The sequence below is a fragment of the Malaclemys terrapin genome, chromosome 2 (assembly GCF_027887155.1).
Source record: "Malaclemys terrapin pileata isolate rMalTer1 chromosome 2, rMalTer1.hap1, whole genome shotgun sequence".
In the NCBI taxonomy this organism is placed as follows: domain Eukaryota; kingdom Metazoa; phylum Chordata; order Testudines; family Emydidae; genus Malaclemys; species Malaclemys terrapin.
This window is the reverse complement of record NC_071506.1, coordinates 227,678,224-227,701,144: the sequence shown is the minus strand read 5'-3', so window position 1 is coordinate 227,701,144 and position 22,921 is coordinate 227,678,224. Positions and strand designations below refer to the sequence as shown.

General features: G+C 40.4%; 1 protein-coding gene across 4 annotated transcripts in view; it reads right to left on the bottom strand.

Moving 5' to 3' along the window:
- HYCC1 (hyccin PI4KA lipid kinase complex subunit 1) overlaps positions 1-22,921 on the bottom strand; it is a 97,817-nt gene that overhangs the window by 16,549 nt on the left and 58,347 nt on the right. For all 4 annotated transcript variants that reach the window (XM_054020194.1, XM_054020192.1, XM_054020196.1 and 1 more), the window contains exons 5-10: positions 20,466-20,546; positions 19,928-20,043; positions 16,691-16,786; positions 7,515-7,631; positions 6,586-6,673; positions 5,752-5,911 (exon numbers count right to left, since the gene is read on the bottom strand). In XM_054020194.1, coding sequence (XP_053876169.1) covers positions 5,752-5,911; positions 6,586-6,673; positions 7,515-7,631; positions 16,691-16,786; positions 19,928-20,043; positions 20,466-20,546 — 658 coding nt within the window. The remainder of the gene's footprint in view (positions 1-5,751; positions 5,912-6,585; positions 6,674-7,514; positions 7,632-16,690; positions 16,787-19,927; positions 20,044-20,465; positions 20,547-22,921) is intronic.

The following is a 22,921-nucleotide window of genomic DNA, read 5'->3' as shown; positions in this document are numbered from 1 at the left end:
GCCAGGGTTTGCCATATGGCATTAGCGTTAGCCTGGATCGTACGGATAATGGGCAATGCCATCTGGGATGGGGCATCAGCTGAAAGGATTCTCACCACCGGGTCCTCCACCTCCACTATCTCCTCAGCCTGCAGGTCCATATTTCGTGCCACCTTACACAACAAGTCTTGGTGGGCACGGAGGTCTATTGGAGGTGGGCCTGAGGCTGTTGTACCCGCCACTGCCTCATCTAGGGAAGATGAGGAGGACGCCTCAAGGAACCATGTACGGGTCCGTCTCCAAGGGACCCTGATGTGCAGGATCCCCTGCACCGGGGTCTGGTGCCTGCGTGGGTGTCGGCGCCGGAGCCTCGATACCCCCTGGGGGAGGACGGGAGATGGTGGCCTCAGGAACCCTGGGCTCAGAGTCTGCTGAGCAAGAGGCCGCTGGTGGAGCCCCTTGAGCTTGGTGATACGCACATGGGGTCCAGAAAGACCAATGTGCAGGGTCCTATCTAAGGTCCTCTGCCCCCTCCTGCCAATGACCCAAGTCGTCTGCAGCCTGACCCTGAGCAGGGTACGCTGAACGGGAAGCCCCTTCAGACGAGCGAGACGCTGATCTCGAGGGCCAGAGCGGTGCCGAGCGTGGTTGCAGGGACTCGTCCTGGTACGGTGCCGAGCGGTGCTGGTCCACTGGCGAACGGTACCGGGATCGAGAACAGTGCCGATGGCCATGTCGGTACCGGGATCCGGATCTGGATCGGGAAGACGAAGACCATCTGTAGACTCGGTGCCGGGAGCGGCCTCGTGAACGGGAGCGGTGCTCATACCGGTGCCGAAAACTGCGTCTGAACTCCGACCGGTACCGATGCTCAGGTCGATGCCGAGAAGTAGACCGTGCCGGGAGGAAGATCTGAGCTGCGAGTACGACTGGCGCCGAGATGAAGATCGGTGCCGGGACTGCGAGTGGCGTCGGGACCTGCTCCGAGACCGGGAGCGGTGCCGCGAGTCCACGCTCGGAGATGGCGGGCGTATCAGGGTAGGCTTGCCCCTGGATTGCACCGTACGAAGGGCATGCGGTGCCGCGGGTTGAGATGGCACCGGCTCCGTGAGGGCGATGAGGTCTTTTGCCATGGCAAACTTCTCCGGTGTAGAAGGGAGACAGGGCTCCACCACCGGACGAGGCGGTGAGCCAGTCCGCACTGGACTCAATGGCCCTACACCCGGTGCCGGAGTCAACGGTGCTGATGACACTTGCACCCTCTGGCGCTCCGAAGCCGGACACGGCTCTACCACCGGTGCGGGGGGAGCCGGTGCCTGGTGGACAGCAACGTCCTGGGTCTTGCGGGGCCTTTTATGTCCCGGAGACAGGGACCGGCGTCGAGGTGCTTGTGGCGGACGCGGTGCCGAGGGAGGATGGTGCCGTGGGGCCTTATCCACGTCTGCTCACGGTGCAGTACCAGAGGGTGCCGCTGGGCGCTGCGGACCGAGGTGCTCGGTGCCGGAACTTGGTGCGCCAAAGGAGGATCTGGGCTAAGAGCTGCCTCCATGAGGAGCTGCTTAAGCCTAAAGTCCCGCTCCTTTTTGGTCCTTGGTCTGAAAGCCTTACACTTGTCCGTCTGGTGAGACTCCCCTAAGCACTTCAGACAAGAGTCGTGGGGGTCTCCCGTTGGCATAGGCTTAGCACAGGTCGCGCACGGCTTAAAGCCAGGAGCCTTAGGCATGAGCCCGGCTATCCGCCGGGGGGAAAGGAGGGATAATAGCCCCCTTAACCGCCACTATTTATAACTATTAACAACAAACTACTAATCTAAAGTATATAACCAACAACTATCTACAAGAACTAACGAGTAAAACTAGGGAGAGTGGAGAACAGCTATACCGCGCTCCACAGTTCCAACGACCGTCACAGGTGGTAAGAAGGAACTGAGGGAGCGCTGGGTCGGCTGGGGTATATATCCAGCGCCATGAAGGCGCCACTCCAGGGGGCTCCACAGTCGACCCACCGGGTGTTGCTAGGGTAGAAAATTCTCCGACGATTGTGCACTCAGCACACGCACACCTAATTGGAATCGATATGAGCAAGCACTTGAAGAACTTTGTATTCGTGTCATAAGCAGGGATTCTCTGCATATTCTAGTAAGATCCCCCAGACGAATATAAACAAGAGATGATGAGTTTAACAATATAGTCAGTAGAGTAGCCTTCACAAGCCCTCCCCCTTCTTGCCACCAACTCAGATGTTCACCCTTGTTCAGACCATCCTCTCTCCACAACATTCCCATTTTCTCTCCCCACCTTCAGTCTCTCTGCTGACTTATCACATCTGCAGGTAGTTCATAAAACAAACAGCAACCACCGCCTGCTACTCCCATGGGTGGGGCAGGTGACTGCCTCTTCACATGTTGTTTCCATGGCTGAATATTCCAGGGGCAGTTGGCAGAATGAGAGGGAGCAGGTAGACAGATGGATAGGTGGTTTCAAAGCAGCTGCTATCCATCCCCCGCACCACAAGAGAGACACACTTCATGATAGTAAACAGTAAGAGGTAGCAAGGTAAGAGATATGGCATATCCAATCCCTGGCTGATGTTCTTGTTCTTACCTTCTACCCACAGGCCAGGAAAAAGTGAGCAAGCCCTTGGAGCCCCACTATTCCAAGTGTGATAGCAATATCTTTTTCAGGATTCTCTGGTCTATCAGTTCCTAATCACTGCAGGAGCTGTTGGTTCAAGATTTACGTCCAAAACCCAAACCTAATCCAGCTCCTCAGAAGAAATTCATCGGGAATTAATAAGTCAGTTCCCACTGCAACACTACAGTTACTTCACAGTATTTTGATCTGTATAATGAGTTTGTCTACATCAAATTTGGAGAACAGTTCAAGCAAGACTTTCCTCCACCCTCCTCCCAGAAAAGTACACCCCGACCCCTCAGAAAAAGCAGCAGCTGTTATGTTTGAGGATTTTTTCCCACTCTATATATTACATTTAATGGCCTGTTAAGAAACCCTGTTCAACCTGGATTTATGATTCAGGAAGAAATTCATGCTGTCCAATAATCAGGGTTTTCGCTAGAATTTTTATAAACAACATTTTGGAAGTGAGGCTGACCAAAATTGGTATAATGCACCCAGCCTTTTCCATTTATAACCCCCCAAAAGCCTTGTCAGTCATTGAGCAGATATTTCAGATTCACTTTTGGCATACTGGAATGAGAGATATCTAATGACAGGATATTAGGGACACCCAATCATTTTTGGCTGAAAAGTTTTGGCTACACAAGTTTATTCCAGGAGTGCAATTTTTCCCCGTTAAACCATTTGATGCCACCATCCGAAGTCTTAGTTTGTAGTTCCCTTCCTGAATCAAATGGAATCTTGGCAAGAACTTTTTTTTTGGGGGGGGGGTAAAAAAGCCCTTATTTTTCTCCCAAAGGTTACCCATCATTTCTTGCTTGGGTCACGCTAGTTGCTTAGAATTAGATTAATATTACGCTTTTCTCTATTAACTGTCACATCATCTCTCTTCATAAGTGAATAGCTTTTTCCATGTTTTACGGGAGTTTGTTTTTCTACTAACACTATCAAACCTCTTGCCTTACTGTTATCTGTTGCAGCAAATACTTGTCCCACCCAATGTCTCTTGAACTTCGCCATCTGCATGAAGCATGATCCCTGCAAGAAGGCAATATCAAAGCATGATTTTTGTAAAGACTGCAAGACCTTTATCTTTGCTGGATAGTCAGCACCTTTAAAATGCATGAAATAAGACTTGTTAGTATTGGCCCATTATAATCCTTTTTTTTATTCTGTATTATCAAAAGTGATAAAGTAGAAGACAACAGGAGAGAGTTAAATTTGCCTTCAATTTCTCTCAGAATGAAACAGATCCACTGTCTTACTCTATGCTTCCCTGTATCAGTGAGTTTGAATTACCAACATCAAAGCCACACAGAGGAGCAAGATTAAAGACAATGTGACAACTGGCTAAACCATGTTCAGAGATAGTTTCTTGATTAAAATGCTGAGCCACGATTTGCTTGAGAGTTGCTGGCCCCTTACTGATTTCAAGGAGATTCTGACAGGTCTTATGCAGCAGCAGATCCTGCCTTACTTTCTTCCGCTCTAATTAAAAAGGGCCAGTAGCCATTTTGCATACTGTAGGCTGATATACTCCCTTGCACTCCTATGATTTCAGTTAGTAATAACTATAGCACTTGTCACCTCCACCACTGGCTCTGACCCATAAATAGCCATCTCTTAGGACCATTGCACTCAACCTGTTTTCATTGATACTTAAACACTTTTCATGAAGAGATTGATGTAAACAGTGGGCATTATTGTATGTCAAGGTAAATAAGCGAGAGTTTTGTAGATTTAATCTTGCTTTAAAACTAAACACCACTACAAATTTGGATATTCTATTTTTTTTTTTAAATCAGCACTTCTCCAAGATCACTAGGTCATTTACCATTTTTTAAACAGCCTTGTAGTAATTTTGTTGCTAATTATACTGCCTATATAATAATGATGCTTATCATAGTAATGCCAACACTGAGCCCATCCCAAAACAGTCAAAACATCAATTAAAGATAAAGAATGACCATATTATATAAGAGCCAATATTAATGATCTTCACCGGCTCTCAACCCAAGGTGGTACACCTCTACCCCGATATAACGCTGTCCTCAGGAGCCAAAAAAATCTTATTGCATTACAGGTGAAACTGTGTTATATCGAACTTGCTTTATAACTGTGTTATATCCACCGGAGCACTGCTTTACCGCGTTATATCCGAATTCATGTTATATGGGTCACGTTATATTGAGGTAGACGTGTAGTTACAAGGCCTTAGGCACAGCAAGTGATCAAGAGCACTGATCTGTGCTGGACTTGCTCTTCCTTCTCAGACTGGAGAAGAGGAGTGCAGATAATGGACTATGCAAAAACAGAAGCCTTAACGTGCTGTTTTCTGCCAGCCCAGACTGATTAAAGACCTCTAATGAAGTTTTTTTTTAGCTTCTATTCTTTCATAATGATAATTATTAATACAATTGTAACATGACCATCTTTTCCCACTCTACACCCTGCCCAGCTTTCTTTGAGCATTTTGCATGAAGGTTCTATGGGGAGAACATTACCTCCTTTAAATTACTTTGGTTATTGCAACTAATAATTGCTTCATTTTGGACACAAATCTGGGACACCCTGTAACAGATATTTGATATACTAATGCTTCCAGTTAAATAAATGGTATGTGTAACTTCTTTAGCTACAGATTCAAGAATTTTGTACAGTCCTACATTTTAAAATAAAACCAAAAATTTGAGTAACTGAATAGCCGATGAGTGAAACAGATCAAATGTTCACTCAGAGCTACGGCAAGGAAATCTTTATTCCCCGGTTAGGAAAAAGGAATCTGTTACTGGCAGTTAAGTCTCAGTATATAATAGCTCACTCAGGATAAGCTCACTCAATAGCACAGTGGCTCAAACATCCTACTGGGCAATACTCAATATCTAGTCAAATTCACAACACAGACCCAAGTGAGCTGCTAAGGCTGCTCTGTTCATACTCTTCAGAGAAAGATCCATGATATTGGATTTTTAAAGAGACTAGTATATAGCAACTTTCACTCACTAACCAGAGACATTTTGGTTAAGATTAAAATTAAGTAGAAGATGTGTGTATTACTCTTAGAATTTCAACTTTTTTAAAAAAATAGCTCTAATAAAAAAAGCGTAACATTTAATGTGTACAGTGTGTTTCTTACCATGTCTCTTCCACCTATGCCCTCTGATGGACATACTAGTCACAGCATTTCTTGATATTCTAGATGAAGTGGGGGTAATTTCAACCTGAATGCATCTTGTACCTTCTTTACTAGATTTCATGGCACCTTGAGGCAGTGAGGCCTTTATTGCATTAGCAACCTGAGGGAACAAAAATCTGGGTGAAGTTTCATCAAGATTTGAACTCTAACAGAAGTACTATTTACAGTAATTAGCAGGGAATTGGAGCAATCACATTTTTGAATTGCTCTGCTTCGACTCCGGGCAAAAACCTACTGGCCCGCGCTCCAGCTCTGGGCTCTGCTCCAAAGCCCTGGTAATTAGAATATTTTTACAACTCTGGGGAAAAATATAATACCACATGCAATCTGAGATCAGCTATGATCATAAGGTTCAAAGTAAGTATCAAAGATTAGACTAAAATCTGTTTGCAATTATGCCTTTATTTCCTGGTGGTTTGAAGTCTTAAATCAAGCAGCCAGCACAATGCTTTAAAGAACTACTTTGACAGTAGTCCCCATTTAAAACAATGACTACTTACCACATCCTTCCTGGTGCTTTTGAGCCTCCCCCAAGGCTTTAAATTCTACTTTTCCATTGTTTGAGTGCACAAAGTAAAATTACTTTTTTTTTTAGGGGGGGGAGGGGAGGAGGAGTATTAAAAATGCATGCTTCCAAGCATCTTTAGCATAGGTAGGACACCGATGATTCCCTGTGGGCCTATGGTTCATTATAATGCTGCATCACCAGCATGATTTACAGTTTAGTAACTTTGTATCTAGATTTGTATAGAAAAATCCCAACATAATACCTACCAGCAGTGGTTCTGGATACAACTCCAGCTGAGCTCTATATAAAATGTCATCCATTGCTTTACGAGCTAGATCCCATTCTCCATTATAACTAGAAAAATTATAATTAAGCATGATTACCAAGTTTTATAAACTGTACCCTCATTTTTATCTCAAGTAATAGCAGTCTCTCTCTCTTTGGTCACATTACCTTCAAAACATTAACAACCTTATTTAGAAATCAGTTCAGGTGAGTCACTAAGAACAAAAAGTACAGGGAAACAATTCTCTTATAAACAGATAGTTTTGACTTTTTAATTAAAGAAAAAGAAATGCAAGTTTAAAAGCAGTTTGTTTATAATCAATAACTTACACTCCTGAGTGGTTTAATTTTAGGTAAACATTCAACTAGTTGTTGCATTTTAGTTATGGAATTTCAATAGAAGTTGCATAGCTAGTGTGCTGTCTGCTGTTCCACATTTTGAATATTTATTAATGTTGTGAACAAGTCTATGGGATCAGTTATTTCAGTTAAAATACAACATCAAAATTCAGTTAGTTTACCTGTGAACATTAGTGGATGATAAGAGTGTTGAAGACAAGAGAAGCAATAATGTGGATGCGGCAAGAAAAAATTAAGATTGAAATAAATTTTCCAAAACTGGACCCACATTTGTCACTTCTAAGCATGAACATGTATGTGAGTAAGAATGCATATGGGATGAATAGATACACTAGTTGCAAATGGTTATTAAAAATATTCTGATATTAATTCAATTTGCCAAGTGGAATTTCCGCCCCCAAATTGCATGCTTCATTGCAGCATACAGAATTATCCTATTAGAAGAATATACTCCTAAACATAATTCTGCCAGTCATGAATTAACAGGTATGAAAGGACATCTGCGATAGAGTATACAAGTTAAGCTGTCATATGTATTTCGTAAACTTACAAGGCATAGTAAATCCCAGTTAGCATTTGCACCATGAATTCAGAAGAAACTGGAATCCTGCTATTTACTCCTTTGTATTTTCTTACTTGTTGCCGAGGATATCCACAGACACAGATTCTAGAGAAACCATGCATTTGGCATTAGTACAGCTGTTAATTTAGATGACTCCATATCTAAAATATTACAAAACTAAGAAGAGTTTACTATATCCCATAGCCAGAAGTGGAAACCACAAAGCGAATCCATCCAGCAAGCAATTTTTCTGAACCAGATCACTCATATATCCATTTTGAAAAATAGATGCAAAATAAGTGTTCAAAATGCCCTCTACTGGTAGAGCGTGAGTCCTTCATACTTCATTACACACAAAAGAAATTTAAGTAACTCATGCTACAAGCATATGGCAAACAAAATACGGAAGTATCAGATTACTCATGATACTATAGTTCTCAAACACACACTAGTGAATCTACCATATGTTGCTCCTCATAAAATGAAATTACCTTTGCCAGTATTGCAGCATATTACATGCTCTAAATTTACAAATTTCAGAGTAGCAGCCGTGTTAGTCTGTATCCGCAAAAAGAAGAACAGGAGTACTTGTGGCACCTTAGAGACTAACAAATTTATTAGAGCATAAGCTTTCGTGGGCTGTAGTCCACGAAAGCTTATGCTCTAATAAATTTGTTAGTCTCTAAGGTGCCACAAGTACTCCTGTTCTTAAATTTACAAAGTTACTCTAAAAATGGTAAAAATCTTTTCTGCTTTGATGCAAGTTTTCAATTAGATTCCATCACAGATTGTAACTTGTGGCTTTTGTAGATCAAAAATGAAACTTGACACACACAGTAAATCACTGAATATACATTAATAGACTTTTAATTAAGTTTTGTTATGATGTCTTCCTCAAGGTGGAAACTGGAAGATATTAAAGATCAGAAACTAATTTTGAACTGTTATAATGAAATACTCTCTTAGCAGATACTTTATCCTTGTAATACTCCCCTGATTTCTGTTTGCAGTTTACAGTAACTAGTACATGCATCTGACCTTTTCTGCCATAAACATAAGAAATGAAACTGAGACTGAGTCCAAAGATCTTCTATTGAACAGTGTCTTCAGGTGCCAATAGTTCTTCATAGATAGGAGGTCCTATGTTTTAATCCTGGTTCTGCCATTGACTTGCTGTGCATTCTTGGATATATCACTTCATCTCTCTGTGCCTCATTCTGCCACCCAGTCTTTGTCATGACTATCTGAAATTGTAAATTCTTTAGATGAAAAACGTCTCTCTCTCTGTATGTGATTGGGTTTCGAGGCACTTCTGTCATACAAGTATTGACTGACTGTTTCCCCTCAATCCTTTGAAAATGTGGAGGTGTAGCAAAAAGATTCAATCTTATTCTTGTAATGCCATCCCATCGTTACAAATCTCTATTCTTCAGACATCAATATTTTTTTCCTATGTTATAATTTTTTCTATGTTTATATAAAAATAATTCTAGCACCAGGCTCCCTAACATGGTCTGTGTATATCCGCAAATATAAAGTAGATATCCACAGATTTGCAGGACTCTAGATATAAAATTTGGATCCACATCCATCCACGATCCACAAACATGGTCTGTGGATATCCGCAGATTTGCGGGGCTCTAATTATGTGGTAGGAGTGATTGCATGCTGCATGAATTTTTATAGGCCTCCTACATGTCTGAAAAGGATTTTTGATGGTTTTGTTGGGGGGGGGAATGAAGCTAATTTTACATTTAGTTATCCTTAAGTGTGTGGTCTCATGCCCCAAGTCTGTCTTGACAGTAGTGATTATGAGCATTCATTTTGATCTATAAGTGATCTGAGCAGCATCTGGATACACAGAGTTTATATTTGGATTTTATGTGATTTAACAGATAGTCAATGAAGGGAAACACTCAGAATGTGAACCCATAAATTAAACTGCATTTCTGAGTTCAGCAAACATTCATGAGTTTTATTTCATGCTTCACAAAATAAGAGACAGTCTTCTGTCTCTTTGAAGGGTATCCAACTGGCTATGTTTTTCTGCATGTCTTCATCACTAGTAAACTTGACCCAACCAAGGACTATAATCCAATTACAATTAATCTAGTACACTGTAATACACATACATTGGGTCAACCATACTGGTGATGATGTATAAGTAGCAAAAGAATACAACTTAGCCTTTAGATCCCAGGTGATTTAGCAAATAGAAAGAAAAAACAAACATTTTTTCCTTAAAGTGCTCAGCCATAATGAAAAACAAACAAACAAACAAACAAACAAAAACACTGCCAGGTTTAGCTATGCAGGTAACTCTTACACATTCTACTTTTAGACAAATGCTGACTAGAAAATTTCCAAGAGGCGGTAATACAAATATTGTTTAAAAGTGTTTATGGGTTCCAGAAAAAAAATCCCACTTTTATAGTCTTTTCTATTTTCATCTTTGCAGGGCATAACCTGGTAACCTAAAAGTCAATAAATTCTTGCCTCTGATACTGAACATCTAGACAGATGGCAATGAAGATAAATATGTGAAATTAGGAAAACTGAACTTTTCTTGTATATTTAAGGGTGTTTTCCTAGTCTCTATAGTTTATGAAATGGAAGTCGTTGTAGGCTATAAGATAATCAGGGACTGGAGAAAAGGATTATGGAGTTGTTTTGTGGACTAAGTTATATGAGTATGCTAGCTAGATTTTCCACATTAGTGCTTTCAGTCGCTACAGCCGAGGCATTTGTCATTTCTTCTGGATCCATTTTCCACCTCCTCTTTTTTTCCAGAAACTGAGTTTCCTTGGTAACCATGCTTGCTCGATTCTGGATCAGGCACTTTCCTGCGTCACTCACTCTGGCTTTCCATGTTCTTTTAAGGTTGCAAAGTCAAGCACTCAAAAGTTAGGAAATGACAGAATTTAGGCTGCCCTGAAACTTTAATTTGGTCCCTCGTGTGTATAAATTAAAAACAGTCTAATTATAGGACCCTGCTTCATTCCGTGCACAGGGAATGAAGCAGCTGTTCAACATTTTTATCATCATCCAGTCAATGGCCCGTCTCCTTACTGCATACCAGCCAAAGCCTGCAAAGAATGGTGAATACTTGGGAAGATGGGCTACGGAGATCATATGCTGGGCCTGGGATAGGGGTTTGTCAGGAAAGCCTGACCCAGCTTCTCTCCCCTCCTGCTCCTGGAGTTCCACATGCAATGTGTTTTGCAGCTGCAGGAGAGACATGGGCCTGGCCTTAGATGAGAACCTGTTACAAAATTTTGGCATTATGCCAAAATAACTGAACCACCACAAGTGACACAAGAGGGAAAATTATTTTCAAAAGTTTGTCTCCGCTAAACCCTAAGGAATTAAATGGAACAAAGCAGCAGTACTTCCCTGGTCTTGGTTTATCCCTGTCCAATTTCAAAGGTTTGCAGAAAACAGTGATATTCGAGCTTCGCAAACAAATGATGCAACCATTTATGATACAATATGTTAGGCACCTCCTGGGGGTGGTGCTCCCCCTATAATTAAGGGTCTGATTCAAGTAGCCTTGAGCTGTCAACCCTTGTTTGTTCAACTTATATAAAAATTAGTTCCCAGAGAACTAGATCCTGCTGATGGGTTAAAAAATAACTGCAACACAGAGCACTGCAAAAGCTGTGGAATTTGCTTTAAATAAGCTAGCACTGAAACCCAAAGCCAGGAATTCCAGAATGTCTGGAACTCAAGATTGAGAGAGGTCTATTTTCACTCTCTTGCATAAAGAGAGAATAAGATCTCTAAACCCTTGAGTAGGTTAGAGAGTTAGGTTGTTTTCAGGAGAGTACCCACAATCTGACAGCTTCCTCTTTCTTGAAGTTAGATTGCCTCATGCCCAGAGAAAAGCCTGAAGCAAGAGGGACTCTGAGGAAATCCTCTGACTCACTGTCTGTTCAGTCCATGGTTTAATCATGGATAGCTTTATTAGATATGGTGGGGCCCAACAGCCTTAGATCAGTCTGGAGCTAGGAGGATTAACTTCTATGCAAATATAGCAATGGTCTGCTAAACTGCCTAGAAAAAACCCATATCAAGTCATCTGTTTGCCCCAGATTTCTTAAACCTTCCTGAACTACCTCCTTGCTTTTGCATTTGTTTTGGAGGTCCATACACAGTCAAAGTTTGTCTCATTTTCTATACATCTCCTTGTCTACCACAAGATTTCACATTTCCCCAGGGTCACCAGCAGGTTACTTTAATCAAACCACTGTACTTTTGATGCTTCCTGCTCTCCCATCTGTCAGTAATTCACAGAAGATGTTTATTGCTGCCCCTTTATCTAAGCCCACAATGGTTTCACTGTTGAAAAGGTTGGGACAGTGCAACAAATAAAAAGTTAGTTAAAAATGAAATCCTCCATCAGATACTTGACTGCCACAGCATACGACCCCCAGTGGTCTATTCCTGTTGAGATTCATGCATGGAATAGTTTTAAATGTTCTGCTTCTGACTGCATTCTGTGAATGGTCTGGATCTTCATGTCAACCTTCCTTTGAACAAAGATTTATTCCAGTCAAGTCTGCTTCTTCTCTTGAGCTCCAATTTTGGTATCTCAGCCTTGTCAACAAGCTCTAGTATTTTTGGATATTCCTACGTATTGGAACTTGAGACATATTGAATGTCTCACTCATGAGGAGAATTTTTAATCAGTGACAAACTTTTTAAAAGCCACATATATTTTCTTGAAATGAGAGAGCTGACAGCTTGGTTTTGAAGGACAGTTCTGTTGCATTTTGATTTAGTTGGTAGGGAGGAACAGTGGACACACCTACCTTCTCACTCCCCTTCACTGATACCATACTCATCATTATAACATCTCCATGCTTAATTCACACGCTCTCCTTCTAGCAGAGGCTTATGAGGCTATAGAACATTAAGACATACTGGTAATATTTTACATGGCATCACAGAAGAGGCAGACGAACAAGACAGATTTGGCTAAGATCTTGCTCGAACTACTTGTTTCTGTTGCTGCAGAAACCAAACTAATCTCTGGCTCCCAAATGAAGCCTGCAAAAAAAGCCCCAAAGACTAACATTCATTTCAGAGGGGGAAACAAAGTATCAGTTTTTCTGTGCTAGGAGACTTTCAGTGTTGCCAAAGCTTCTGAGGCATGATAGCTTCATTTCTTTGTGATCTTCCCATAATCTTGCATCTCTGTCAAAAGAACACATGAGGACACTGGCAAGTACTAATTTTCCACCACGACCCACTAACTGCTCAACTCCATGTCTTCTGTATGTTGGTGCAGGGACTGGGCTAGCACATGTGTCCCTATGATCAGTTCAGATCAGATCACTTCTGAGGAGGATATAGTGGCCCAGTGACTACACATGATAGTGCCAGAGTGGTATTTTAGGTTCCCTGATGGTGCTTTTCTGCAGGGACATGCATAAAGGCTGGAGTGGTGCTGGTGCTTCTCGCTGTTGCAGAGGTCCCACTTGAAGGCAATGGGGAGATGAGGGGGAGGCAATGCCTTTACATCAGGATGTATGCATTATGGGCACTATGTAGGAGCAAGAGAAATATGGCTGATTGAGTAAATCAATCAGTCTCCTTATCTGAAGGTATAATCTTGGTGGTGGACTTTTTTCTCCCCCACAATCCCTCTTTTCCATCAAAATACATTGGTGCCTGTTCCTTCCTTTATAGTTCAGGTAGCAGGGACCTTTAATATTTAGCTGCATTAAACCCTGGTTGCAGGGGCAAATACTGGCCTGGAGCTCATGCAGCCATGTGATATACCTGGAGAGGCTAGACAGTCGCACATGAGATCGTGAGTCCACAGGCTGGGATTTCAAGAGATGCCACCAACCCTCTGAGGCCCAAGACCCATTTCATCCTTGCTCAGGACTCTCTCTGCCATCAAGTGTACTGATATTCCACTTAAAGAGATAGAGTTCAGAGCCACCAAATCCCTTATATATAAAGATCATGTCACAAGATATACTCTATCTGATCTGGAAACTTATGCTTGTTTGTTTTCCTTCAGTGCTTTTCCTAGATCAAGGCCTAGGGACTTAAGACAGACTTAAAAAGCATTCAACTAAAACCCATATTGTCCAATAAATGGTTTTAGGGCACATGTGACTAGGATCCAGGGCTGTGAAATTAGATCATACACTCTTTAGGGCAGGAACCACATCCAATTTTATTTATACAGCAGACAAAATGGGGTCATAATCCCATAGGGGCCTCTGAGCACCACAGTAGCCTCAGTGTGCATTCTCTAGCATACCCATAACTAATTTTTTAGTGGCTAGATGGTGACAGAACCATAGACAAGACTGAGATCCATGGAGAGGACAAAGATGGAAACAATCTCCTTTTCTGAGGCATGACCTGTAGGATTGAGGTATATTAGCAGGTTATTGTGGGAAAGTCTGTATTGCCATCATCCATCTTTCTTGATCTAAAAAAGGTATATTTTGGAGACAAATATAAACGTACAATAACTGCAATGGTTGTCACTTGCACTCTGCCTGACACTTTGCATGTTGATTTCAGTATGCATTCAACAAGAAAGAAACCCAAAAGAGATTTTATCTTTGGATCATCAGAGCAAAAGACGAAAAAAGAGTCATGCTGAGACTCATGTACTCCTACTAGAACCAGCATCTGAGACAGGGAGTAGAGATTAAGCATATTGTTCACTGAAGCTTATTTCATATTTACCACTCAATAGCAGATGGCTGCTTGGTAAGTCTAGAATAGCAGTCTGAGTCTAGGCATATAGAAAGCTAACCAACTATGATTAAAAGCAGAGGTATTTGGCTATAATGATTGGGATCATTAGCTTTATTGCAACACCAACTACCTATATTTTTTTAACTGGCCATAGCTTCCATAGTATGCATACATCTATTTTATGGAATGATTACTGGTAATACATGAGTAAGCATAAGACCCTTATTCTGGGAAAAATAACCAGACATTTGCTCTGATTTTCAGCTACACTTATTTTTTTTTAAAAAGGTGTATTAGATTGAAAATAGAAATCTGTGATGTATTGTAACTGCTAAAATCATGAAAAGGCTTCCCAATCTAGCCACCCATCTGATGCCAATATCACTCAGAACTCTAAATAGGTACCCTAGGCCAAGTTATTTTCTACCAAAAAAATCAGCTAAAATGGAAAGAGGGGAGCAGCATTCCTCTGCTACACAGCCCCAAAGTAGGATAAAGATAATGAAAACAGAGGCATTCATTTCTAATGCCACTATTACTAAAGGTGTCTAAACAGAGAATTCTGTATATATAATAAAATCAAAGATTAGGTAAATTCACATAATTGATGTGCTGCCAAGGTTATCTCTACTCTTGAGTTTGACCTTTGTAAACTGATATTGTTAAAGGTTTGTCATGATGAATAGCAACAGTGTTACATTTCCAAATCTCTATTTGATAAAAATAATTAACCTTTCTAGAAAGGCTGTTCAGTGTAACTCAGACTTTTACTTTTATTTGGGCAGATCCTTCAGCAGAACCATATGAAACAGAAATGCCTAAGATATCCCGCTGATTCACTTAAAATGAAGGGAAAGGGAAAATTCTTTAGAGGGAATCCCACTACCTCTTCCACAGATCCTCCTTAGACCTAGCTCATCACCAGATCCACATCCATAGGCTTAAACACACTGAAACATATCCTGGACCTCTTGTGTAAACCTCTTCCATTCCCCTGGTTCCCTAAATTGCTTTCAGCCAGGAGATCTTTGGAAAGACTTATGGACTTGGAAGGTAGACTATGAGGGACTGAGGGAATTTAAGTCCTGCTATTACACAGTTCATGTTTATAGTTTTATAAACATCAAAATGGACCATCATTCAGTACCCAAACTCATAGTGTTTATTCAGAAATGAACTTACATTTGCACCTTGCATCTGCAGCCACTCTATTTGGTTAACTCAAGATAACTATCAAAACTTAATGAAGCAGGATAATCAATGCCTCACTTTCCTATGCAACTCTTAACTGCTACATATTTCTGAAACCTCCTCCTCAGGTCTCCAAGGTACCACTACCATCTAGCAAGATGTCAGGTACACTTCTCCGAGTATAAAAGGATTCTTTACGGTACTTACAAAAAAGAAAAAGCATCCTAATCTTATTCCCTCAGAATAAAAACAAAACAACACACAGAAACCCAAACCCGACAGCAATAGCTGCCCTTTTGAAGTTTGTGTGACAGTGCTTGAGATCTTTGAGTTAGTGACTAGTGGAAAACTGTTGTGTGTTATTGTTTATGGAATTTCAGGATTCTGGTTCTTGCTTTTATCTGCACAAGAGAGTCACCCCATACTTAACACCACCTCACTTCAAAGTTAGCCACAAGACAAATTTGCAGGATTTGTGACAGGATGTTTGGATTTTATGAGAGTCATGTTATTCATTGCATCTTCTTCAGTGGGTTGAATATTTATTGTGGAAAAAATGCAGGGCATTTCTTACACTTGAGCAAATATGTCTCAAGAGTTTTCAGGTGAATGACTGATTTAAGGTAAATATTAGAACAACAAATTTATGAAGCAGGTTATCATTAAGCTTAAAAGTAAGATATACTATAAACATTCATAAAGCGAGAAACAATAAAAAAATGTGTATTAGTTCTTTGAATTTGTCACGTGTATTACCACTTTCAATATCATGACAATTATAAGTTTTTTAGACTTCCCAAATCTTAGTAAAATATTAAGTCAGTCAAGTTCCCAGCTGTATAGCAACAAACCTGTAAAGCATCAAAACTCAGTTTAACAAACCTTGCAATGGGATACTAGTATTAAAGGAATATCAAAAAATAAATCACTTCTGACAATTTTTACCCAGTGTTTCAACAAAAAGTTACTACTATAACTAAGATTAGAAAAAAAAATCTAGATTGTTTCATTGTTTCCCCTATTGAGGAGTCTCATACAGTAAGAAGGGAAAGAAAAGCCATTTTAAAGTATAAACAATGTGACTGTAAACCAAAACAATTTACAGGATGTTTCAGGGACTACAGGTGTTCTACATAACTGTTGTATTTTCAGGTATACTACATGACAGTTTTAACTTCTTGTTTAAAACTGCCTGGACTTCACATTTCCTGTGTCCATTTAATATATTCAGTCTAAAGAAAGTTTACCTTGAGCAAATTTGACACAATGATTGAAGAGAAACTGCAGGCATGTAGCTTAAGGCAGCATTATAACACAGCAGGAGGAATGTGAGCACTTCAAACCTAAAGAAAAAAATATTCAAAATGATCAAAAATGTAAGTTTAAAGTATCAACATATTTTAGTACTTTTCCCTTTTTAAAAGTGAATATAGAGAAGAAGTTAAAATATGCCATGCACAGGAACCATACAAGAGATTCTACTATAAGTAACATGAATTTATAGCATCGTAGAATCACAGAAATGTACGTTTAGAGGGACATCAAGAAATCATCTAGTATAGCCCCATGTGCTAAGGCAGAATCAAATAAACATAGCGCAACCAGTGACGGGGATTCCACAAGCTCCCTTGGAAGCCTATTCCAGCGCCTCACTATCCTTCTAGTTTGACCGTTTTTCCTAATATCTAATTTAAATCTTCCTTGCTGCAGTTTCCGTTACTACTTATCCTATCTTCAGTGGACATGGAGAACAACTGATCACTGTCCTCTTTATGTATCAGAGGGGTAGCCGTGTTAGTCTGAATCTGTAAAAAGCTACAGAGGGTCCTGTGGCACCTTTGAGACTAACAGAAGTACTGGGAGCATAAGCTTTTGTGGGTAAGAACCTCACTTCTTCAGATGCAAGACTTGCATCTGAAGAAGTGAGGTTCTTACCCATGAAAGCTTATGCTCCCAGTACTTCTGTTAGTCTCAAAGGTGCCACAGGACCCTTTGTTGCTTGTCCTCTTTATACCAGCCCTAAATATATTTAAAGACTTACCAGGTCCCGCCCCCGTCTTCTATTCTCAAGACTAAACATGACCAGTTTGTTTTTTTTGTTTGTTTGTTTTTTTATAAACCCTTCCTCATAGATCAGGTTTTCTAAACGTTTTAGAATTTTTGTTGCTCTTCTCTGGACTCTCTCCAGTTTTCCCATATTTTTCCCAAAGGGTGGCACCCAGAATTGGACACTATATTCCAGCTGAGGCCTCAACAGTGCCACGTAGAGTGGGACAATTACCTCCTGTTTCTTACATACAACACTCCTGTTAATACACCCCAGAATGATATTAGCCTTTTTCACAACTACAACATATGACTGATTCATTGAATTTGGGACCTACTCTAACCCCCAAATCCTTCTCAGCAGTACTATCAGCTACCAGTTATTCCCCATTTTGTAGATGTGCATTTGATTTTTCTTTAAGTGAAGTACTTTGCACTTCTATTAACTGAATTTCATCTTGTTGAATTCAGGCTACAGTAGAACCTCAGAGTTACAGACACCTTGGTAATGGAACTTATCCATAACTCTGAAATGTTTGCAACTCTGAAAAAAGTGCAGTTCGGGCTCCAGATCCACAGCTGATACCCCAGGTCAGGCTTCAGCAGCAGCTGAGCTCCCTACTCAGTGCCGACAGGAGTTTGCAAACTTGTCCCCCTCCTCACGGGGTGTGTGGGTGTGGGTGAGTGAGAAAACAGTGCGTCCCCCTCCCAACCAGGGGAGGGAGGTAAAAACAGCACATCCCCCTCCCAGCCAGGGGAAGGGTAATGGGTGAAAATAGCGCAGACACCAGCGCTGCTCCTGCTTTGCTGGCTCCAGCTGCATTTGGCTGGCAGCCAGTGTCTTGCAGTAAGTGGCTGTCCCATGCATGGGTGTGGGTGTGGGATGGGGACAGGCAGCCCAGATGTGCCTATCTTTAAGATGCAATACAGGTACAGTACAGTATTTGCTTCCTCCTCCACTCCCCCCAGCTGCTGCCTGATTGGTTACTTCCAGTTTCACATGGCGTCCAGTTGACCGTCAGTCTGTAACTCTGGTGTTCGTATCTTTCAGGTTCTACTGTAATTCTCCAACTTGTCAAGGTTTTTTTTTAAAAAAAAAATTCTAATCCTGTTCTCCAAAGCATTTGCAACCCCTTCTAGCTTGGTGTCATCTATAAGTTTTAGAAATTTACTCACCCCTCCAATACTCAAGTTATTAACAAAAATATTGGGTAGTACCAGACCCAGGACTGACCCTGAAGGACCTCACTAGATGCGTCCTTCCAGTTTGACAGCAAACCACTGATAAGTACTCTGAGTACAATTTATGCACCTACATATGGTAATTTAATCTAGACCACATTGCTCTAGTTTTCTTATGAGAATGTCATATGGGACTGTCAAAAAAATTACTAAAAATCAAAATATATCACATTTACTGCTTCCCTCCATCCATTAGGCCAGGAACCCTGTTAAAGAAGGACATTAGATTGGTTTGGCATGACTTGTTCATGACAAATCCATGCTGATTCTTTATAACCCTATTATTCCTCAGGTGGTCACTAACTGATTTCTTCATAATTTGTTCCAGTATCTTTCCAGGTATCAAAGTCAGGGTGACTGGCCTATAATTCCCTAAATCCTTTTTGCTCCCCTTTTTAAAGATAGGTACTATGTTTGCCCTTCTCTAGACCTCTGGAACCTCACCTGTCCTCCATGAGTTCGCAAAGTAATTCTTAACAATTCCAAGATTGCTTCAGCTAGTTGCTTAAGTACCCTAGGATGAATTTCATCAAGCCATGCCAACTTGAATAGGTCTAATTCACCTAAATAGTCTTTAACATGTTCTTTCCCTATTTTGTTTGTATTCCTTCCTCCTTGTTAATATTAACTTTTGACTATCTGATCACCAGTAACCTTTTTAGTGAAGACTGAAGCAAAATAAATACCTCAGTCTTCTTGATGTCATCAGTTATTAGCTCTCCTTCCCACTAAGTAGAGGACCTAAACTTTATTTCATCTTTCTCCTAATGCATTTAAAGAATTGCTTCTTATTGCCTTTTTATGTCCCTTTGTTAGGTGTAACTCATTTTGTGCCTTACTCTTTTTGATTTTGTTACATAGTGACTTAGTAACATATCATTAAAGCTGTAGACAGAAGCAGTTAAATGGTTTAAAACTGCAAGTCAACGTTCTCCTCTTGTAGTGAAATGCAATACAAGTAGTTATTTGCAAATCTAGATTAAGATGTAATTTTAAAAATATGCCTCATGAAAGTATTTTTAAACACGTATGTCTAGCAACTAATTCCTAAGATTCTAAATTACCAAGATAACTATGTACAACTGTAAATGTAGACAATATTAGATGAAAAAGAGGCAAGATAACAAAACCAAAAATAATGAAGCTACTTTAACCATTTTTATGGATTTTCATGCAAGATCTTACTACAGTTTTACCTGTTTTGTGCTGTTAACATCTCTCTTTGAGGATGAGGTCCACTGTACACGACTCTGGACAAACCATGCTGGGATAAAGCTCCCTCTGTAAGAGCCATGGAACCAATGCTGGAAGGCTAAAGTGAACAGGTATTTGAATAAAGGATTCCAAACATTTGTCCTGTTAAAGTCTCATTACAAAGTGGAGTAAAAAACAGAAAAAAGATGGAAAAGTTGTATCCGTGCATACATTTTGAACCTACATAAATCTATCTGGCTGCTTTCTTATGTTATGTAATATAGCAACTGCCCTGAGATTAGGAAAAAAAGTTAGGAAACAAAGCTATGAAAAAGTTGGCACTTAAAATTGTTTTAAAAACAAATCAAGTTTAAATATCCTCACTAGAAGACAATAGCCACAAAAGGTATGGTTTGAAAAGTCAAGTGTGTCATTACATCATCATGTATAACAAACTGTTCACATTGCCTTCTTTAACTGGCCTCAGCATAAAAGGAAGCTACGCAGGTAACAACCGTGCATTTAAGTAATTTCACTCACTTCATGATACACTGAAGGTTTGGACAAGGATGGAATTGTGAAACTCAGCACTTTACTATGCCCCTGTTTGTCAACTATTTCCTGTAAAACACAAAAGACATCAAGGGTTACAATATTACAATTTTTATTGTGAAAATCAGAAGAGCTCAGTTAGCATGCAAGAAATTTTATATTCTAGGGGAAAACTCTGAATTAGTTAAATATCATTATTGGTTCTAGAATGCAAATAGTCAACTAAAAGCTTAACGTAGCCTTGATATTTTCCCCAAAATTAAGTGTTGGCTATTTTTGAATTCACTTAAAATAAAGACATTTGTTGGTATTTGTTAATTGATACATACTGGACATTTTTAATAGTGTACAAAAGAAATATACATTTCTATAGAGTCTGTTGCAAAATATTTGTCTTGAAATAGATATATAGTTCTTTGATTTAACAGTATTATCCATTATTTTTAAAAGCTATACTATACCTATTCTTTCCTACTATTGAGGAGTAAAGGCTGACTGTGTCTAAACCTGGTAAGAAAGCCATTATTCTGCTATGGAGTAGGAGGTTAACTGCATATTTAAAAAAAAACAAAAAAAACACACTTTTAATTAAGTTTTAAATCCAACTCCAGCCTAACATGATCTAACACTATCTGATAAATTATATCTTAGAACATTTGCACAAGAAACCCAAAGTTTATTAGTACATATCTACACATGGGTGAGAGGGAAGGACCCTAGAGAAACTATATTCATCGATGCAAGGGTTCAAAGAAAGGGAATTACTTTCCTGCAAGATGAGACCTTCAGAGTAACAGGCATTTTATCCCTGCATCTTAGTGCATGATTAACAGAATGAGCAAAAAAGATGTGCTAACAATGCCACAGAGGAGCACTGGTCCACAGCGCTTCAAAGCAAAGGCTTCAGAAATGGGAAACTGACTCAAACCTGATTGGAAGAGTGAGGGCAGAATCAACAAATGATACCCAACAGTGCTGTTGAAATCCACAGGAAAGAGAGAGCAATAAAGAATATAGCACAGCCAATATGATCATGAAGGATCCGGGACATTCAGGATACAACATGTATACTCAGCAAGCAGTAATCTGGGACTGCCAATCAGAGGTAGGCCTGACTTACATTCTACCCCAACTACCGCTCTCCTCAAGGGTCAAACACATCTAGGAGCTAGGGGATTTCAGTCTCATGTTAAGGTGCTAACATCCAGGAGTTAAAATTCTGCATAGATGGTATACTTAGAAAAAATATTTTCAGTTATGAACAATTTACCCCATCTTTTAGCTTTATATCTACGGATTCAGACAATAACATGGAATTCAGGACACACAAGGCTGTTTAAAGCATGGAACATTGTTGTTGTTTAAAGCATAGAACATTTTCTAGATAATTGAACCCTTCAACATCAGAATTTATATCTCCAAAGATAGGAGCAGAGAGAAAGTTTAAGGAGTTATTGGAAAGTTATTGGATTTTAAGATGGTTAGATTAGAGCAGATGAAACCTCACAGGTACACCATTCTTTGGTCAGAATATAGCTACACACCCCATCATTCTCCATGTAACCATGGAGCCTTCAACTGTTGGCATTCCCTCGTTCCATAGCCAGGAGGCAAGAGTAATTGACTAGGAGTCTGGTCTCCACAAGCTTCCAATGGACCCATAATCATCTCCAGAAAGAGGCAGATGATTACGGCTCCCATAGTCAAACTGGCCCAGAGATGGAGTGGGATGGGGACGGGAGCCAGTCTCTGTGGCCAGAATAAGTAAAGCACCTCCTACCAGACCAGAATTGTCTTTTCCAAGTACCCTACTTAGGCCTGTCTGGGAAAGAGAGGGAAAAAAACATACAAAGAACAGACTATTTGGGGGAATGCCTAGTACGTTGCTGTGCGCTCTCTTCCTATAGAGCATTACAAGACCAAACAGATTATGCTAAAACCAGAATACCGATTGTGGTGCAATGTCTGGCTAGGATATACGAGAGCCTTTGGGTGCAAAGACTGTTTTAGTGAGCGGTTTCCATGAGTGCTGGTAGACATGGTTATCAATTGTCCACTTCTAGATTGACACTTCCTGTCTGAGAAAAAAAAATTACCAGAGCCACTGAGATACTCCACTGAAGCATTCATTCCCTTCTTGTTGCCCCAGAGATCTAGAACAGATATACAAAGTCAGAAAGGAGTAACCATGAATAGATACAGTTTGACTATGAGAGCAGCAAAGAATTCTTCTCAGCCTTCCACACTAGCAGTTGCTAAATCAGACACTATTCAGGACCTTGAATCACTTGTATAAGCCCAGTGTGCCTCTATTCAACTCCAGTATCTAGTTCTTCTCAATGTGAGATGCTATCAGTTTATTTTTCAGCTAAAGCCACTTACATTTAAGACAATATTTCAGGATACCAAGTACCATACACGCGCAGGTCTGGCCACACAATTTC